The sequence below is a fragment of the Tuber melanosporum genome, assembly GCF_000151645.1.
Source record: "Tuber melanosporum whole genome shotgun sequence assembly, scaffold_57, strain Mel28".
Lineage (NCBI taxonomy): Eukaryota > Fungi > Ascomycota > Pezizomycetes > Pezizales > Tuberaceae > Tuber > Tuber melanosporum.
In genome coordinates, this window is record NW_003299103.1 from 348674 (window position 1) to 368047 (window position 19374).

The 19374-nt window shown below is 48.2% G+C and overlaps 5 protein-coding genes; 3 read left to right on the forward strand and 2 right to left on the reverse strand.

Moving 5' to 3' along the window:
* Positions 1-852: 852 nt before the first annotated feature.
* On the reverse strand, positions 853-1690 carry GSTUM_00009464001 (40S ribosomal protein S17). XM_002840722.2 has 4 exons: positions 1569-1690; positions 1368-1504; positions 1111-1308; positions 853-1046 (listed from the first exon to the last, which is right to left on the reverse strand). The coding sequence occupies exons 1-4, from the start codon at positions 1576-1578 to the stop codon at positions 948-950; spliced, it is 444 nt and encodes a 147-aa protein (XP_002840768.1). The 5' UTR covers positions 1579-1690; the 3' UTR covers positions 853-947.
* Positions 1691-3603: 1913 nt separating this feature from the next.
* GSTUM_00009465001 (uncharacterized protein) lies at positions 3604-4726 on the forward strand (the record flags this gene model as incomplete). XM_002840723.2 has 3 exons in its annotated part: positions 3604-3631; positions 3736-3972; positions 4026-4726. The coding sequence occupies 3 exons, from the start codon at positions 3604-3606 to the stop codon at positions 4538-4540; spliced, it is 780 nt and encodes a 259-aa protein (XP_002840769.1). The 3' UTR covers positions 4541-4726.
* Positions 4727-9756: 5030 nt separating this feature from the next.
* On the forward strand, positions 9757-12825 carry GSTUM_00009467001 (uncharacterized protein; the record flags this gene model as incomplete). XM_002840724.2 has 3 exons in its annotated part: positions 9757-9776; positions 9843-10569; positions 10628-12825. 3 exons carry the CDS (start codon positions 9757-9759, stop codon positions 11855-11857), a joined length of 1977 nt encoding a protein of 658 aa, XP_002840770.1. The 3' UTR covers positions 11858-12825.
* A 2630-nt stretch (positions 12826-15455) lies between these two features.
* On the forward strand, positions 15456-15806 carry GSTUM_00009468001 (uncharacterized protein; the record flags this gene model as incomplete). The annotated part of the gene is made up of 1 exon (XM_002840725.1): positions 15456-15806. The coding sequence occupies one exon, from the start codon at positions 15456-15458 to the stop codon at positions 15804-15806; it is 351 nt and encodes a 116-aa protein (XP_002840771.1).
* A 115-nt stretch (positions 15807-15921) lies between these two features.
* On the reverse strand, positions 15922-17364 carry GSTUM_00009469001 (uncharacterized protein; the record flags this gene model as incomplete). XM_002840726.2 has 5 exons in its annotated part: positions 17285-17364; positions 17125-17229; positions 16824-17070; positions 16184-16741; positions 15922-16118 (listed from the first exon to the last, which is right to left on the reverse strand). Exons 1-5 carry the CDS (start codon positions 17309-17311, stop codon positions 15922-15924), a joined length of 1134 nt encoding a protein of 377 aa, XP_002840772.1. The 5' UTR covers positions 17312-17364.
* Between the last annotated feature and the right edge of the window lie 2010 nt (positions 17365-19374).

Here is a 19374-nt window from a genome sequence, read left to right on the forward strand (position 1 = left end):
ACTACCTATTGATATGGCATCCAAAATTTCAAATCCACATTATTAAGCATCAGCGGCGTACGCCATGAATCCAATTCAATTGCCCTACGGTACTCCATTCTCCTTTCCACCTTCTTCTACTATCGGACACAAAACGACAACCGTCACAGCTACCAAGCCAGCTGTGACCATCAACTTCATTGATCCCTACTGCTAATCGATCGCTATCAGTCAGTTCTGAAAATGGGGCCTTTGCGTACATGTTTTCTGAGGATATCTGCCGAAGGTAATTGGTTTGTTAGGCCCTGGAAACCAGGGAATTTCTCGCTGGCAATCTTAAATGTGACCGGCTCCAGAAAGGCACCCGTAGAGAGGTTTGGAAAGATCTGTTGGATTGACGTTGCTTTTGGTTTTTCTATTTGAGCACTAGGACTAGAGTTACGAAAGCTGAGGGAGAGTTTGGTGGGGTTGGAGGGGTGGGGGACACTATCGGGCGGGCGAGGTGTGGGGGGAGGAAGGGGTTGAGCAATGCCGTTCGATTTAGGCCATGCCTGGATAGGTCGAATTACAGGTAATTGGTGTCCACTCGTCTTATCGGATAACGTTGTTTTGGGTGATACGAAGCTAGGCATCGTTATTCCCAAAAATATGTGCAGTCCACACAAGTGCCACCATACCACATGGATGGCGGAAAACCGGGCAGTTTGACTTTCATCGTAAGCCAAGACTGAAAAGGCCACGAATAGTGTCGAAGGGTTCAAGCATTGACATTACAAGCACAAATTTCGCCAAGTTTACCACAGATCACTATCTCGGCACCTATCCAGCGTTTGATGATGATATTGTTCCCATCAAGAACAGAGAAGAAAGAGATTGTAGGAAAGCTGTTTATTTGCCGCAAACCCAATTCCCCCACCCAGGCGAATTCGATATTAGCCCCCCCTCCAGTTTTAATTTTAATTTAAGATTTAATCTCTCCTTGGGGGTCTGTTCCCACCGCCGAACCTCCTGTTGTCCTGAGGTTGTTGTTGAGCCACAGGGATGACGGTGACAGGGATAGCGTCAAACTAGATATCAAGAAACTTTCAGCACAATTCTTAAATCGAGGTCCAGGAAATAGTAAAAACGTACGCCCAAGTGCTTCAACAAGTCCTTGGTTTCGGTATCAACTTCCAAGGTAGCGCTATCACTCGCAGCGTAGTCAAGAGCCGAGATATCGGGAACATATTGATCCTTCCTCTCACGCTCCTCCTCCTGAAGCTTGAAGGAGATGCCACGGACGGGACCTCTCTCGATACGCTTCATCAAATGGGTGGTGTATCCGGCGATCTGGATGCCCCTGCGGGTCAGCAAACTAACCGCCCCGAATGAAGCCGAAGAAGGCGCACCTTGTTCCTTAATCTCTTGGAAGCGATAATAGCGATCTCATCGCAGATTCGCTTGTTGGTCTCGAAGTCAAGGGTAAGCTTGGGGTAGTATCTCTCAATGATGATCTTGGAAGACTTTTTGACGGTCTTTGTGCGAACTGTTGGACACCCCACATTAGCCTGCAACCCAATTAAGGGGAGACCGGGGCAAAAACTCCGTACCGCGACCCATGATTTCCGATTTTGTGGATACTGGATGGTTAGTCAAGAGATGGGTTTCTGGTGGTCGTCGGTCGGCTGGTCGTTATGTTTGGCGTGGGAGGTTCGAAAAATTTGGGTGGTGTGTGAGGTATGGTTGTGTGGGTAGCAGAGTGGGGTTGTGCCCTAAGACTGCTTTGAATTTGTGGCTTGGCGCCTTTCTGTATTAGAATGGACGAAACCACAAGCCACTCGGACACCCCCTCACTCGGACGGCTACAGTAACTCGAAATGGTGCAACTACGATACGAAAAGACTCCTAGAAGATCAACCAATTAGCGCCTATCCGAGTGGTTTGTGGTTTCGTCGATTGCGTGCTCGGGAATGATACTCGAGTACAAGTATTTGTAATGCACGGCACTGGTAATTTACCGATATCATACAATGAAATGTTATGGGCCACTATCTAAAAGATCTAATCAGATATGTTGCACTCATCTCTTCCTCCTGTCCACAACCAAACATTGCACTTGGTATTGCTTACCGGGAATAGATCTCCATCCCCCGCCAAAAAATATGTCAGCCCTGGAAAGGCGACAGAACGCAAACGAGGAAGAGAGTAAGGTTTATAAGCGCGAAACACCGGAATGGGCCCAAATATTACAGTGAGTAAGACACTAAAGCGAGCCAACACCTTACAGGGCAAGAGGCCACACTCGATGTCTCAAGTGATGCCTTGCTACCGGTTGTTTCTTGGCACTATATGCCCAGGTTTTGCAACGTTCTGTTTCCGAGGGTACCTGGGAAGGGCCAAATTACAAATTGCTCTGCGCCTCAAGGATGCTCTGGCGCTTAGGATTTGAAGTTTTAATTCACCCACGCTTCGGCGTTATCACAGTCATGATATGTCACTCGATTGGGTGCTTTAGGCTTATTCTACAGTTAGATAACACGTCTTGGCTTGAATATAAAAGTATGGTAACGCTTACGGTACTTGTGCTCCCCGACTTGAACTCAGACGGCATAAGTGCCCTGAACGAGGGTCATAAATATTAACACTCTCCTATCATACTATGATACATTTTTCAGTCATCCGCATTCAGTCATCCGCATTCTCCCCTACAAACCAGATACGAGTATGGTACTGTATGCAATGGGTTAATACGAGTGATTCTCCACCGAGACCCTCGTTCTTGAATCTAGAACAGTCAGCCAGTGCAAGGACTATCTCGCTCACATATAATAGGGGCGAGTGCTCGGGTTAGCAATAACAAAATGTCCGTTGGAGAAGAGGAGCAAGTAATTTAATCCAGGCTCCTGCAGTTCGGGCACGGTGCTTGGCCCCTCCTTGATCGCAATTGGGTCAAATTTTTCAGGCACTGGTGATTTGGCATACGAAATCAGTTAGAGAATATTATCATCCCTTGCTAGGTGAATCAAGATATCGCACGGAACCAATAGCAAGCGCTCGAATTGGAGGTAAACAAGGAGACATTCCGGGAAGTGATTTTTCACTAACGAACTAGGATCAATATGCAGTTTTCCACTTATGTATAGTACTGTACTTACAACCTGGGGTTCTTCACTCCGTTCTAGATATGGGTGGCGGTACCAGCTTTGAACTGGCTTGAGACCAGTAGTACCGCTGTGGAGTGAAGACGCTGTGGGCTGCAGTGGAAAAACAGGTAGACTAACCCTAGGAAAAGAAATCAGTTCAGGACATTACAGTAGGAAAATGTATAACTCTGCACTCAAAGGCAGCATATTTGCCCAGAGCCCTTTATAGTGAAGGTTAGCCTTTCTTCCGTGTATGATACAATATCATCGCGGCTCGCATGATCATAAACTGTTGCGCCAATTAGGACTAGGCCTCGGATAGGGAGAAGGCGTATCTATAGGAGGGGGTCCAACTAATAGGGGTTCAAACTTTACCGCTTGGAAATTTTCATTGTCTTTCGTGTGCTATGCTTAAGTATGACGATTACTTGAAGTCGTACGCATACTCACCCCATTCAGGAGATAGGTGTGGCTTAATATATCAGTCAACGAAGTCAACAGGATGTCCGGGCAGATCCTATCCTTCTTTAGTATTCTCCCTGTTTCTTAGGGAAGGTTTCGCTCCTCCATAACTTTGAACCCTATAGGGATTCCTTCCTCAACTCTTATTATTATACCTCCCTATATTTGTTAGAAACCGGTCGTCAAACAGCTATGGAGAGAAAAGATAATGCCCAAGCCCCTGAAACCAATACCGAAAACCAACAAAAATATGCTCCCCCGCAGGGCCCCCCTCCCCCGATAGTTCCTGAAGGCTGGATTCCCCAATATGATCCAACATATCAACGATTTTACTACGTGAACCTCGCCACTCAAAGATCACAATGGGAAAAGCCACCTGGAACTGTTGATGCCTCTATAGTAGGAGCAGGTTAGTCCATAATCTATCTGTAATGTGTTAAACCAGACTCTAACCATCCATAGCATCCAACGGAGGTAGCAATGCTTGTTATCAAACTCCCCCTGCGCCAATGCTAGTATCCCAAACTTCAACCCATGAAGACCCAGCAACTTCTCATATGGGTTTCTACAATCAACAGATGGCGGAAAAGGAACAGCAAAAGAAAACAGGGTTCGCTAGCCAGGTCTCGTCGTTTTTCAAGCATGGGTCTTCTAGGTCAGAGCCACAACAGCAGAACCCGCCCCTTGTGTATTGCTCTCCTCAGGTACCTCATCCTCAGGCAGCATACATGCCGCAGCAAAGGTCCAGTGACCTGGGCATAGTTGGTTCTTTGGCTTTGGGTGCTGGAGGGGGGTTGTTAGCTGGGATGGCCTTGGAGAATGCTATCACCAACGGTGGTGACGAGAGATATGACCAGGGGTTTGTGGATGGTGCGGATTATGCCGGAGAGAACAGATATGGGGTTTCAGAGCAGTTAGAGGAAGAGAGCATCCAAGGTGAGGGGACGGACCCAGAAGGCTTTGGCGAGGATAGCTAGGGAGCTGGCTAAGGAGTAATACCGGTGCTGGAATCGGAATTAATGGTTTGCTCTTGTTTAGTTTGCGGTGGCCAAGGCTCCTAGGAACTAGTTTATGGCGTTGTTTGAGCGCAGTAGTGGAGCAATTGCGGGCTTGTTTGGGCTGTACTGTATCATATTTGATTCAATGAGGACAACCCTTAAATACCTCATGAGAATTCCCTAGGGTTCATTGGACCTTGACTTACAATAAGGTAGAGAATCACCAGACACTTACTCGGATCATCGAATCAAAAAAAAAGGGGGGGGGGACATTGTTGGTTCCAGGATAGAGCCTAGAATAGCAAAAGTAGAGCTACCGGTAGTGCTGCTGGTATCCGAGAAATATGACAGGATAGAATAGCGGAACGTTGGTCGACATGCACGATAAACCCCAGCTCGGATGAACGGTTGCAACCGTGACCCCACGCACGGGTGGCCACCTTGGTGCTATGCGGGCATAATGGTGCCGTCTCCAACCGACCGACCAGACACACCACCACAGCACACAACTACTACGATATGGCTGCACGGCAATCCACCCCCCTACCGCCGCCCCGCCAAATAATCACCTCCCTAGTCAATCAAATTAAATCCCTCCCCCCACCTTCACCAGCTGTATCTCCACCCTCCAACCCCCTTAAAACTGTCCCCGCATCAGCCCGCCAACTTTTCATGTCTGTCCACTGCCTATTGCCATCCGTGTTTCTTCCAGCTCTTGATCTCCTCGATAAATCCCTGGTAACCAGGTACACAACCGACTCCGGCAAGTCAGTTCACTACGTGAAGTCCACGCAGTCGCTGTCACGAGGGAAGTTTTCGGTTGCTGGGCCCGTGTATGAGGTGAGAACTAAGGCGTGGAGCTGTAGTTGTTCTGGGTTTGCCTTTGTAGCTTTTGGGGGATTGGGGATTCGAGAGGGGGATGGGCAGGAGGGGGGTGGGCAGGAGGGGGAGGGGGAGGGAGAGGAAGGAGAGGAAGGGTGGAGCTGGGGCGGGAAGATAAGAGGTGGGAGTCCGCCGGTTTGTAAGCATCTTGTTGCTTGCGTGCTGGCGGAGAGGTGTTCGGAGATGTTGGGGGGGTATGTAATTGAGAAGAGAGTGGGGTTGGAGGAGTTGGTCGAGATGGCGTTTTTGTGAGTAGGAGTTTAGGCTGCGGTGGTGGGAGGAGGGTGGGGAATGGCTTGGTTCGGGTGAATCTTTAATTGATATTAGAGTGGTTTCGGGTATGAAGCGTTGCGTAACTTGTTCACCGGCATTTAGTGATTTCCTTGGAGCCTATCTTGAATTGAAGCTTTAGTACAGTACCTGATTAGCTACCGACATTGGTGTAGGAGATCATGGAATAGAGTTCCTGTGCAGAGTTTGAGCTTTTCCCGAATGTCAAATACCAGTGGAGTAGTCATTGGCCGCATATAATTCGATCTTTTGATGTCAGTCAATGTCACAAATCTTACTTAACCACCCTTTTTCAACATTTTCCTCGACCCTCGATCTCCAATAACACCATGCCATGGGTACCCTGTAAGCCAAAAGATCCAGCCTTAAACGGCACTTTATCCTTAGTGCAGGGGCAATACGGGGCACATCCGGTACCTTGGCTTCTCTTATGGCGGGGACATGGAGGTACGGTGGGTATGGCTTCTCTCCAGTCTTTAGGTGGCATTGGTGGATGTCCGATAAATCGGTGACAAAACCGGAGTTCAGATTGGGCTCTGTTTGTATTCTCCTGTGTTTTCCAGGAGAGCACCCCACTGCTTGTTGCTACAGGGAATCTCTTTTCATCTCCCTTCTTTGTCCAAAAGGTTCTTTGTTTCCGCAAGCATCACTCCTGAACCTTGATATCTGGGAAAAAAAGAAGAAAAGGGGGGGCGAAAGTGCAAGAAAGAAGTGTAAAGAATCAGATGTCCTCAGAGCCATTCTGGCGTCGTTGGAGATTCCGGATACTATAGTCTGATTTTAAAAGAGTGTGTTGCAGATTGCTAATACAAAGGTGCATGTCACGGCCGCCAGAGGAATTTCTATTAATTATGATATTATTATATCTTCGCAAAGGACCTCCTAATCAACCCCTCTCCTGGAGGTGGCACCGGTGCCAAGCACGTAGTAGCAGCAGCAGCCTCATCCTCCTCCCTTGGTAGAGAGAAGACTTTCTTGAGGGAAGTTGGATAATCAAATCGCATGCCTAATGCACCTACGAAGAACTCGTTGCCGATCCGAACGTAGACATAATCTGCGTAGCCACCCCCATTCACACTATCTCCATAACTGCTCGTTTGCCCTGAGTGCAGATAAACCAATCGCCTGTGAGAAGACGTTCACTGGACGCTTCTCGGACGGAGATACTGGTGGACATTTCGAGGAAGAAGGGGATGTTTCTTATGGAGGCGGTATGGACGAGGTACCCTCCGGTTGGCATTAAATGGGGGGATCAGGCAAAGGGTGGGGAGAATGGGGAGCTTAGGAGGGTTATTGTGGATCTGAGTTTCGCTCAGCAGAATTCGGATCCGGATTATTATAGGATGATTAGTCCAGGCCTTGTGGGTGGGGCTTTGCTGGATCGCGGATTCTTCTCTTCTTATTCATATCTCCGGTTCCATATCGACAAGCTGGCTATCGTAGTTGGCCACTATTGTTACTAATACCTTTCGAAGCACACTTGTACGAGAGCAGGTGCGGATAACGTTGTGGTAGCTATCATACCTTCCCGAGGCCAATCGGAATAGCTATCATACTGTACTAGCGGTATCTGCGTAGCTGCGGACCTAGGGGTTCGTGGTTCAGTGGCTATCAAGACACAGGGAGCCGAAGGAGAGGTTCGGGTTGCCCATCCGGCGTACCGCTCGGGATCTTACACCATCCTTCCCACCGATACGAACTCGAACCCGAGGAATAGGCAGATTCATGTCCCAGCTGGGCATTGAGTGCACAGGGGGCAGATGCCTAGTTAAGACGTTTGAGGGATGGAAAGTTAGAGAGTGAGATCATTTTACTCGAGGAGAGTATTTTTAATTTTTATCATAGCCATGGATAAGGTTATATAATAAGGAGATTGGGGACTTTAAGTATCCAGAGAGGGTTGAGTTCACATATTATTGGGTCGCTTTCCTGCTAATGTCGCTGGGGATTGTGGACAGCCTTTGCTTGGCAACCTATCACTTTGTTTACACCCAGTACTGTAATAGCACCGAGAATTGAGTGCAAGAAGGACAGCTATTCTTGCTGTTCCGCTTGTTCTGTAGAACGGTACTGGTATTGCCTGTTCAAAGGGGTATTTCTCTGTTAAACAATTAAAAATTTAATTGTATCCATCATATCTACTCGTATGGCGCCCACGGCTGCCCATGCTTGGCTGAAAACTGAGCCCGTAATGGGGGCTGTAAGAGCTGATTTGTGCCGTTGGTAAGCGATTGGAATTCCTCACTGTCTAAGAGGACTCGGATTGTGGGATTCTGATATCGTGGCACCCCTATAAGCACAAGTCTTAAGTTGGACCTGCGTGACTACGGTAGGCGATAGATTCAACACAAACTGTCGTAGCCCCGGTAACTTTTCTGTCTTGCACAATACAGCACCGTAATGTGGTGTAATTTACTTAAATCCCGGCACCAATAGTTGTGCTTCATGACTATTCTCAGCATACCTAATAAAAACTTCCGAATCCGAGTACTTGATCACAAATACTTTTAGTTTAAAGGTTCAATTTTAGCAGGAGGGATAAGCTCGTCCTAGAAGAATTGCTGTAGGGGATTCAACAGTATCCGAACCAAAGATTAACTTGATATACTAGCACCAATGTCCCTAGATATCGCGGCAGCCACCACAAATACTGCCTTGAGTGATGGTCCCTGGCATTGAATAGCTAGTATGGATTAACCTTTAATGGGCTTAACTACCATAATCGAACGTGATGTATCGTAGGAGTACTTTATACCCCTCTGCTACCAATTTTTGTTTGGATACTTTTGAATTCCTGCGACACCCCTGCCGTACTATAATGAGGCTTCCATACCGCTACTTGTACAAGTATGAGTACCGGTAATTGCCAAGCAGACACAGTTGCTTTACAGTGCAGGATGATAAGATCAGGTTAGATAACACGAATTTGTCTCTCATGTTCATCTTTTCCTCGGGTGACACCAAGTCAGGTGTGGCAATGCCGCCGCCACCTCTTATCCGGCAGCAAGGGCGTCTGCAGTCGATTGGGGAAAGAGAATTTCGAAGATTTCTTTTCTAAAAATCAATTTTTCAAGCTCTCGAGACCTAATCTGCTGAAGGAGCCATAGAGAGCCCGCTGACCGGCACATCTGTGCTGGGACACGGACATTGACTTACCCCCCCACCGTTGTTAAACCCCTTCTGGGTGATACAGTGCAACGATTCTTCTCTTGCACCTCCGCACTCCAACCGTTCAAACACGGGACCAGCCTACAATCACCCCTGACATCACGCTCTCATCTGATTCGGATCGGACGGGATTTACCTTTCAAGTGTTCACAAACTCACACGCGTTCTCAATCCCTTATACACTTTCGTTTTGCTAGGTTATCTCGAGCATGAGTGGTTGGAGGGGTCCAGCAAGGGAAAGAAGCCGCGAAAGTTCCCGTCAATACCATCATTCAGGTGAGAGAGAGAAGAAAAGAGAGTACGACCGGGGCCATAGCGGAGGTGACGAGCAGAGAATAGACAGGTATCGAGATTGGGAGCGACCTCAAGGCAGTGGACCGCAACAGCCACGCCATCCCCATCATCCCTACAGCGGACCTGGTAGATCGAGAAGGGCTTCGGGCGGCGGTTTTCACCAAGAAGACCCCATCCTCGAACATCGTCGGGAGTCAATCGGCGGTGCCAATCAGACACCGTTTAGCGATACGGCTCGTCGGGGCTCAGCAAGCTCAGCTGCCTCGAAAGCGCAAGATCCGTTGCACGCTTCCCCTAGAGAACGGGGAATGATCGAACAATCTGGACACAAACGAAAACTAAGTCCTGGCTGGGCACGCGGTGGGGAAGCGACGAAGTTGCGCGGGGACCCTGATAACAGGCGCAGTTCCTACGAGCGACCTGACCCTCCTTCAATTGCTGCCTCACCCCACGACCCACCACTTCACTCACCATCCATAACAACTCCAAAAACACCAATGATTTCCTCGAACAACCCACGCCCGTCCGATCCACGTCTCGCCGCAGCAAGCACGCAGAAGATGCCTAATAGCTTCGCCAGGTAATTTTTGTTTTTAATTTTCAGGTTTAAGCTATCGATTAACTAATAGTGATGCTGCGGCGTTAGTATCTTCCAAGAGGCAGCATACGCATTTATTAAACGCGAGGATGCAAGAGAGGCTCATAGTAAGGCCGAGGCTGATCGTAACAAAGTAGCTGAATATTTCAACGCGTTTCCAGTAATGCGCGATAGATACGAGGGGCGTTTAGAGAATACACGAAAGGAGCTTGCGCGAGCCAATAGGGGTTTGGAGATCAAATCCAGGCCTTTGGAGACTATATGCCTTGAGTTTGCGAGGGAGAATTGCGCAAAAAAGGAACTAGAACCGATGGTACCATTTCTTCGACAACTCAGGCACGAGTTTGGGACCTCCGATTCCCTTGCACAATTCCTAAAATCATCCCTATCACCTTCCACAAATCTATCGCAGCCTCAACAATCAGCTGCCAAGCCTGATGAGTTGCAGAGGCTCAGTAGTGAGTTGGCAAACTTAAAGAAGCAGCAGGACGATGAGGCGAAACTCCGCCGAGAGCTCTCTGGAGACTTCCGTGAATACAAAGATAACTCAAGCAAGCGTCTCAAGACTTGTGAAGACAAATTGGAGGATGTTGAAACTTCTCAACGAGACCTACGGAGTGAGCTCGACCAAACAAAGGAAGAGATGCGTAGGGTTGTCGATGATATTAGAGGGGTTCAACAGTCCTTAGCTCAGCTTCAAGAAAGCAGTACTAAGAACACCCAGAACTCCGTGCCTACTGCCACTGGAGCCAACCTGAGTTCGGATGTTGCAGAGGTAAGTATCGGTCTCGGCGAATTTTGTATTCCTTTGAATTTCTGCTAACGTTCAGTAGATCAAAAGGGTTGCACAGGAAACCGTTTTAACACTCGTGAGCCGTTGCGAAAATCTGCAGGAAAAATATCTGCAATTTGAGACGAGAGTGAAGGAACTGGAGTTGAAAATTGATAGTATCGACGCCAGCCCTGTATCTTCTGACGCTATTGCCCGACTCGAGAAGCAGTTGAAAATCCAAGATGAAACCATCGACAGTATTAGACAGAGTGCGGAAAACGATACTGAAATTATGATGGAACAATTCACAACTATTGATGCCAGCATTCAGGAAAACAAATTTCAAACCTCTCAGCTCTCGGCGGACTTGGAAGAGCAAAAGGCAGTAATTAGGAATGGGATGGGTCAGGATAAGAATGCTTCGGAAGTCCAGGCAATCCTCGGCGAGCATAGGACGAATATCAATACCCTGAAAGCGGAGCTCCAAAATCTCATAACCAGGCAGCATGATTATGCCTCCAAACTTCATGACTTGGACAGAAATTTTTCAACTATCACGCCCAAACTTTCGAAGGAAATCGAAGCCACTCAGACAAAGTTGGCAAAATGGGAGAATAGCTTGGACGGTTGTCTTACTGCTGTCGCACACTTGGATCAGAAAATGTCTGCGTTTACAACCAAGGATTTCTACGAAAGAGTTGTTTCATCTCTTGTTGCCATCAATCCGTTGCTGTTCAACACTACCGGCCAGCTTCAACATATGCTTAACGAGAACAAGAAGGTTTCCACCACTGTTCAAAGGTTATTGGTAGAACATCAACAAAATCAAGCAAGTGAACCTACCCAGCAGCAACAACAGTACCAGCCCCGGCAAGGGGCTCCAGATCCATCCTCAACCAACACCGAAGCCGCAAACGGGACTGCTAAACCTGGGGAAGCTGTGCCATCCGAGGGACCTGGGTCTTTATCTCAAGCCCTAAAGGATATAGAGTCCCACACCCGGGCCCTTGAGGAACTCACTAGGCGCGTGGATCAGCACATTGAAACCTACAACGGCAAGATGAGCGACATTCGCGAGTGGACTATCATTGCAACCAAGAAGCTCCAGGAGAATTCGGATACATGCGGTGATATGGCGAGGGAGGTCAACCTGATACAAGCTTTTCTCAATTCAGCCAATGAAAGCGCACCCCCCGCCGGCTCTGGACAGAACCAATCTCAGTGGCGCGCCGTGAGTGCCTCCACGGCACCGCGTAACCCTGGCCTCGAATCTGATGTGCAGTCTGAATAAGAGGATACTGGAGATGAAAGCTCTTAATACAGTGTCTTATCTTCCTCTAACAGATCCGTATTCTGCTTCTTGACGAATGGGGGGAAAAAGGAGAGGGGATATTGCTTTTCTTAGTCTAGTCTTTCTTCTTCCCTTTCTTGTTTTTCCTTGTTTTTCTTACCTCGCTTCTTTCCTATGCTTCTCTACCCCGCAATACCTTACAAAAGTTTCCGCCTCATCTCGTTTTCCCTCTATAAGCTCTTCGGGATCCTTTTAAACGCAAACTATACACAATCCATGATAGCGACGTTATACCGTCAACTTCCTCCTCATTGTCGCTTACCTTTTGCTCATTTATTCTTCCCCCTCTTCCCTTTCCCTACGCTTTTCCAAGCGTTCCAAGATATACCTGTATTAATTTCTTTTACACCGATTCACTCCTTCCCCACTTCCCACTTTCACAATTGGCATAACTCTCTGTTCTTGTAGGTACCATAGCTCGCTCCTTCTTGCAACATCTTTTACTAAAAAAAAAAAGCTACCAATCAAGAGTGACCAGCACTTCCATTTTCTCCCCATTTTCTCTTTTCCTTTCACACTGTCAAGTTTTGTTTTTCCGGTTTCTACTCTATTCGATTGGATAGGATGGGGGTTTGGGGGCGTTTGTTCACTTTGCTTTGTTTTTGCGTGGGTTAGGTTGGTTTTTTTTCTTCACAAATATTTCGTTCAGTATGATACAATACGTTTTTTCGCGAGTTTGCTAGGGTATGGTTGGGAAAGTACTCGTACGAAGTATAATGTTCTGAGCCCTGAAAAGGGTGTTTTATACCACACAGAAAGGTGGCGTAGGAGACAATGTGAGAAGCGGGTTTGCTCTCGATTCCTTGCTCCTATATTTGTTGGGTGGAGCACTCTACACCGCAGGTATCATAGTACGAGTAGGTTAAGTATGATCGATACGGGTATATCTGCGAATCGAGGATATCGTGAGATGCTGAATTTGTCGAAATTGTCATTATATCATACTCGCCCGGCTGTGTTCTCGCTATGAGTGAATGTAGCATGAGTTTCCCTTGCCTCGTTGGTTTGGGTAACTTGATCGTTGTTTAGAGTTCTCAAGCGCTGCAGCTGATTCCGAGTCTCGTATCATAACAAACCCACTGCTACATAAATCTCATTTTCTTTTGATATCATACAAAAACCCATTTTTTTGTCACTTCTAGCTTGCGACACCACACCGGTATCATATACTCGAGTACCACTACCACCGCCACCACCCAAATAATATGGTGATGGTAACCGCGGGATAGTACGGTAAGGTCGGTACCAGCACCAGGTCAAAACGTTTCGTCCGACCCAGGCTTTACACCAAAATTTGACACTTTCAAACAGACAATTACCCACGCTACCTTCCTGAAAACACCTTAAATTAATCTATCAGTTTGACAATCACTACTTGTACCTATTTAAATCACTTGAACCAGAACTGCGTGGGATCAAAACTGTGTGCATTATTTACAATTGCGTTGACTAGTGTATCATAAAAGTGACCCAAAATTTTGTATGGGACTCCATACAAAAAGGTACTATACATTGCAACCAATATGATACCTCACACTGAATTCACACTTTCTCAGCCAATTTATAATTTTTAGGAATTTCACAAAATTTCCCTTTTTGTCTACAGGCTTATTGATGCTCTGCCGAATTTTGGCAGGTTCTTATGGCCAGTGTGCTCTGGGGGAAGGTGATGAAAGTGGCAAATTTTGGTGTAAAAATGGCATCGAACGAAACGATTTGACCTAGTACTGTACTCGAGTATTTTAGCAGTTGTTGCACACCGTCAGGAATCCTGAACGAACAAAATAGACAACCGAGATTGTATCTGCCCCGAAGCCATCACACTCTCCCGAGTACAGAAAGTGAATCAATCACTGCGAGTCGTAAAGGGCGCTTAATCGGATGCACCACAGTTACTAATAACGGTACGGCCCTGGCGACAGTGACGGAAGGGGTGTCGGAGGTGTGGAGCAATACCGGCACCCAGGCTTTATGAACACGACACAGCAAATCGCGGTGACTTATCGCCAGCGTACCGTAGGCGACAGGAGTAGAGAGTGCATCGAGGTGGGGGAATCTCGGGTTTACCTACCAGCCCAGCCCAGCCCAGCCCTGTTCGATTAACATTCCCGTTCACCGGACTTCTGGCGGTCAGGCGAGTGATTCCTCGTGATGACGCGTAACGTATCCCCATCCTGGAGAGTGTATGGGATATCATACTGGTAGCTGGGTTTCTGGGTGATGGCGACATCCGTGTTGTTCCCCTTTCTCTAACCATATCCGCAGCGAATGCCGCACAAGGACGAGAGGTTGGTCATCGGTTCTGTTTACAACTGGGCAATTCTGGGAAGAGGACTGGGTGGGGTCGAGGCTCTGCTTGTGGTTGGTGGTGCATACTCCGATAGATTTGGTCGTTCACGCTCATTAGGGATGAATGAATGGGGGAATGGTAGGGGGAACTGCTACGATGGGACTTCAATTGGGGAATGGAGTGGGGGGTGTTGGTGGAGTGTTTGTGGGGAGCATATCCATACGAGTAAAGGAAATGAGAAAAAATATCGGTTTTTGTGGTTGTATGATATCATAATATTACTTGTATCAAGATACTATATGGGTAGCTGGGCGTCGGTGATAGATTAGGTTTACCATGTCTGTTCCATCCGCCTCGCATCCACCCCACCACCCCACCACCCAATGCGGCTCAAGCAGATCGCCAAGAACAATACCATCCACCAATCTACGAGTACTGTGACGGTACAGTACCTGTAGACTATCCTGCCCACCACCAAATACAATATCCCACGGCGAAAAGGGAAAGAAAGGAAAAGAAAAAGAAAAAAGCATGCCACCCCAATCCCTCCACCACCGCCGAACCCACAACCTCCTCCTAATCACCCGCCTCCTCTCTGCGTGACGGGGTATCCCCATTCACGCTACTACTAGATTCCCTCTCGCAGTCGGCGCGACCGCTGCTGCGAGAATACATCCGGCGCCAGCAGAGCGGTGCACGGGTAGTGTTTGTTTCCTTCGAAACCGCGGTAGCGCCGGAGGGCGTGAGCGTATTTATTAGGGCCAGCATGAAGGAATTGGCCAGTTTGCAGCGGGAAATTGGCGGTGCCGCTGGTAGTGGCAGCGGCGGTACTCGTTCGTCTCCCCATCTGTCCGGCCTGCAGGGGCGGGAGGAGGAGGACTAATTGGCGGGGTGATAGGAACGTTGTTGATATTGGATAGCTTGAATACCCTGTCGACTGTACACCCGCAGTCTCTCACGCTATTTTTATCTTCGCTTTTGACCCCTGGGATGGTGTTGGTTGGGGTTTACCACCTTGATCAACCCGTACCTTCCTCCTCCTTCTCCTCCTCCTCCTCCTCCTCGACTCATATAGGTCCGCAGCCACTCACGCTGCTGAAATATCTCTCCACAACACTCTTAACGACTCACTCCCTCCCGCATGTCCTCCTCCAGAAGCGGCACAAGGACGTGTCCCTCCCGCCGCCAATATGGGGGCTTGATGAGGGCGTGGAAGGAGTTCTGGTTGGGCTGGGGTCGAACGCAGAAATGGTTGTTGAAATGGAGTACAGGAGGAAGTCCGGACGGGCTGTGGTGGAGTGGTTCGTTATAGGAGGGGGGCAGGGGAAGGGCGGGGTTATCCTTTTGGAGGATCATCCGCTTTGGAGGGTTTCTGAAGGGGTTAGGAAGGGGGAGGCTGGAGAGTTAGAGGAGAACAACGGGATTGATGGAATCACGTTTGAACTGGGGATTACGGAGCGGCAGAGGAGGGTCCGTGAGGAGGTGCAATTGCCGTATATGGATGCTCAGCGGGAGGGTGGTATTGGTGGGGGTGGGGCTATATTGTTCACGCCGGAGAAGGAGGCGGATGATTTTGATGAGGAGGAGGATGAGATTTAAGGTTTAATACGATGGGAGGGTTGATTGGTTTGGCGCTTTTGTGATATGGTAGAGGGAAGGAGGCTATCTGACATCCCCCGCGTACTAGTGTGTGTGAAAAAAATAGAATACAGGTTTATTGAGTATCCATTGCGTCTCCTTCTTCATCTGCGTCCGGATTCTCGGCTTCTCTCGCGCGCCTTGCGTCAAGGGCTTGCTTCCGCAGCATCTTGTAAATATCTCTCTTCAGGTTTATGGTCTTCGCCTTTAACGTCCCGACTGCGGAAAGGAATATCTCGTCCGCGTCGAACTGTCCGGTTGATTCCACTGAAACTGTTCACCCGGGCCGATCTATTAGCCACCTGTTTCCGCTCATGAAAGAAAACTGAACAACCTACAAATAAAATGATCCCTAACCCTCCCCAACTCCACTATCCCTTTAAATTCATCATGCCTTAATACCTCCCGGGAAACAGTATCATTCCTGACATTATCCACAACTGCCTCCTTCTCCCCGTCCTTCCTCTCCCGGATGGCAATCACACCTTTAGGAAAACAAGCAGCAAACCTCTCCGCAGCCTTACCGCGAATCGGTTTCTTGATCTTGATATCCGGCAAAAGCCTGTAACTCGCCGTAGCCACAGGGGAAAATTTAGCATGGTCCTGGCCGATCCCCTTAATGCAATGCATAGTTAGATCGATCTCCTGCCCGGGTCGGAGTTTCGCAATGAGGATGTCGGGATTGGCAGCGCGGACGGGGTCGTGCGCGAAGGACTTGATCTGGCGGCCGGCAGGTTCGAAGAGTATGTCCGAGGCGTAAACATTGTGGTTTATGTAGAGTTTGTCGGGGTCAGTGTCCGTCTTTTTCGCATCGGGATTGCGCTCGCAGGCCTTTTTGAGGTACAGGACAACGGTGTCTTCGTCAGTTGGTTCGCGGGGAGCGGAGTCCTCGCCGCCTATAGTTCGCGTGTACGCATTAGTCGTAATTAACTTCCGGAGGAAGACATTATGGGGAGAGGTGGAGGGGGAGGGCGTTACGCAGGTACCAAGACAGCCCCTTCAGCGCATCCTTATCTCCGCACAGCGGGATGAGGCCCAATCTGTGCGCTAGAACTTCATCTTGAATTATTGAAGTGTTGTTACTGACGTAGACGCTTTCGATCGCGAGTGTTGGCACCTCCGCAATCATGATCCTACGGAGGGTGTTTGCGATTGCGGCGTCCGTGTGGATTAGGTCGAATTGGGAGAAGAGGGGGGTGTTGCGGAAAAATTTAACTCTGAAGGTCTGCTCCCTGGTGTTAGTGATGAGGAGGTAGGGGGCGGGGGAAGGGAGGAGGACTCTTCGAAAATGCTTGATGTTCCATGAGTGGTCTTCGCCGGGCCAGTGACCGGGGAAGTCGGTCGAGGAAACATTGGTTACAGTTTCGGCTTTGACGCCGACAATCTGGATGTCTGTTAGTTGGGATTAAGCGGGGATATTTCATTGTATGGGGAGGTACATTCCGGCGGTTTGAGGCGGCGGGCATTGGTCGGAGGTTGATCAAGTTAGTCGAGTTATGATGGTGAGTGCATGAGTATGTGGTGGGTTGGTGAGACGATGGTGATAGTACTGCAGGGATAAAACGTCTTTTTGAGCCGCAAGGCCAAGTGGAATGACGGCCAAGGATGCCAAGATGTGATAATACTCGTATGAGGTATGGCAAGATGGGTCATAATTTAAAATATCGAGTCAGATTTTGTAATTACGAGAAAATTTTGAGGAGCGTTTAACTGGGTTGTTTGATCTCTTGTGGTCATACTGAGAGGGAGTCGATGGATGTTCTGTTTCTCTCCCTCTTTTCTCTTTGGCCCCACTGCCTGGAGGTTGGTGGTCTTGAGTAGAGTCAGTGCCCGTAGGGTGTTCGAGTGCTGTACCGCCCTACTGGCGCGGATCCGCAAGTACTCGTAGCTATCAAACCATCAGCAAACTAGTCACCAGTAGAAGGTCCATCACCAGGAAGAATATCGATATCCAAGGTATGATAAACCATTAGGGTCCTCAAGGCCACACCGCCCCCAGAACCTCCCCACGGTTGGAGCAGGGGGAATGGGGCATCAGTCAAGTTGGGGCAAATTACACTCTTCTCAAGTTCGCGTTGATCACTATCTTTCGAAAGTGGGCTGACGAAGTGTCGACCTTGAATGGGTCGCCAACTCGATAGTGTTTCCTACTTTTCTTGTTTTCTACAGGAATGTCTGACTACGCGTATTGGGATATGATATGATATCCTGGCTTATTATAAGACTGAGGGAGAATTGAAGGGAAAAAACGGAGTGAGGGGTTGTGCCGGGGGTGGCCAGGTTCACGGGTTGTCACTTGTGAAGCTTCCGGATTATGGATTGGTTCTTGGGTGTTCTGGGGGATGAGATTGGAAGCGCAGTGCCTTTGGTCCTCAGAGCTCCCCAAGAGGTTGGTGGAATGGGTCTCAGTTGTAAAGCCTAGTACTATAATTTATTACCAGTTGGGTAGGGATACTTTCCAGATTCTGTTTTTTCCTGTGATATCCAGGTCTCTTGCGCGCAGCATCCGGGTGACTATGGGGTATACTCGAGTGCTCAAGTAGCGGTCGCTCATACTTTCTAGTGTAGCAACTTGCAAGTCACCGATAGATGTTGTATGATAGCGACCCTCGTGGTGGCAGAGGACTCTTAGGGGGTGCTTAGCATACCAACTTTTGTAAAGTAAGACCTTACAAACTGTGGTTTATAAGGTTTCCCGAACTGCATTTTGTACCATAAAAGCTCCTTATGATGTTTGTCAACGCATACCCTGTATAAACTGTAGTTTGGCATATGATATGACATGATACCTTATGATATCATAATAATATTATTATAACGCGGGGGATAAAAATGAGACTTTTTGGGTCATATCATACCCTGAAAAGGTGAGAAAATGTGTGGTAAAAGCAGTCCAAAGGTTTCTTAAACCCAATGTTGCTGTGTTTTTTTCAAATTGCATTATAAAGCGTGCAAATTCCGCCTTTCAAACGAGATGCTGCCAAACACTCCAGACCTCATCATACGAATTTTGTCGTACCAATCACCTCCTTAACTCTCTGCATCTATCCCTCCTGCTCCCCTGTCTCCTGAAAACGACAACATGATTTACTGAAACCATAGCTCACTTTTCCCCTTGGCTCACTGTGACTGCAGGAAATCCATGATTTCGAAAAAACGTGGTTCTGTATTTTGATTACCGCCGAGCAGCCCCCATTCTTTACACCCAATCAATAGTTCGAGGAATACCGGTACCCTATGGGCAAAATAAAACACAACTGGGAAACAGTGGGTGATATTCCATGATGCCAGTTTGGTATGATACAAAAAATCAAACATCACGCCACCACCATCAACCAATTGGGGGGGGGATTCTATCCGCTCCCGAGGTGGCCGTCTCGATGCTTGGGCTGTGACGGTTTTGTGTGTTCGTTGTGTCTGGCAAAATATATTGTAGACCCCGCCACCCTGCCAGGCTTTGGTTCCTGGGTCCCTGTTGTGCTAATTAGGATTATAGTATGATACCAAGTTTCGGCAGCGAGCCTTCCCA

What these genes read in the sequence shown, in the direction of transcription:
- GSTUM_00009464001 (XM_002840722.2), bottom strand. An exon ending in CCAAGAGATTAAGGAACAAG is followed by an intron (nt 1,309 to 1,367) that starts GTGCGCCTTCTT and finishes AGGGGCATCCAG; the next exon opens with ATCGCCGGATACACCACCCA. An exon ending in ACTTGTTGAAGCACTTGGGC is followed by an intron (nt 1,047 to 1,110) that starts GTACGTTTTTAC and finishes CTTGATATCTAG; the next exon opens with TTTGACGCTATCCCTGTCAC.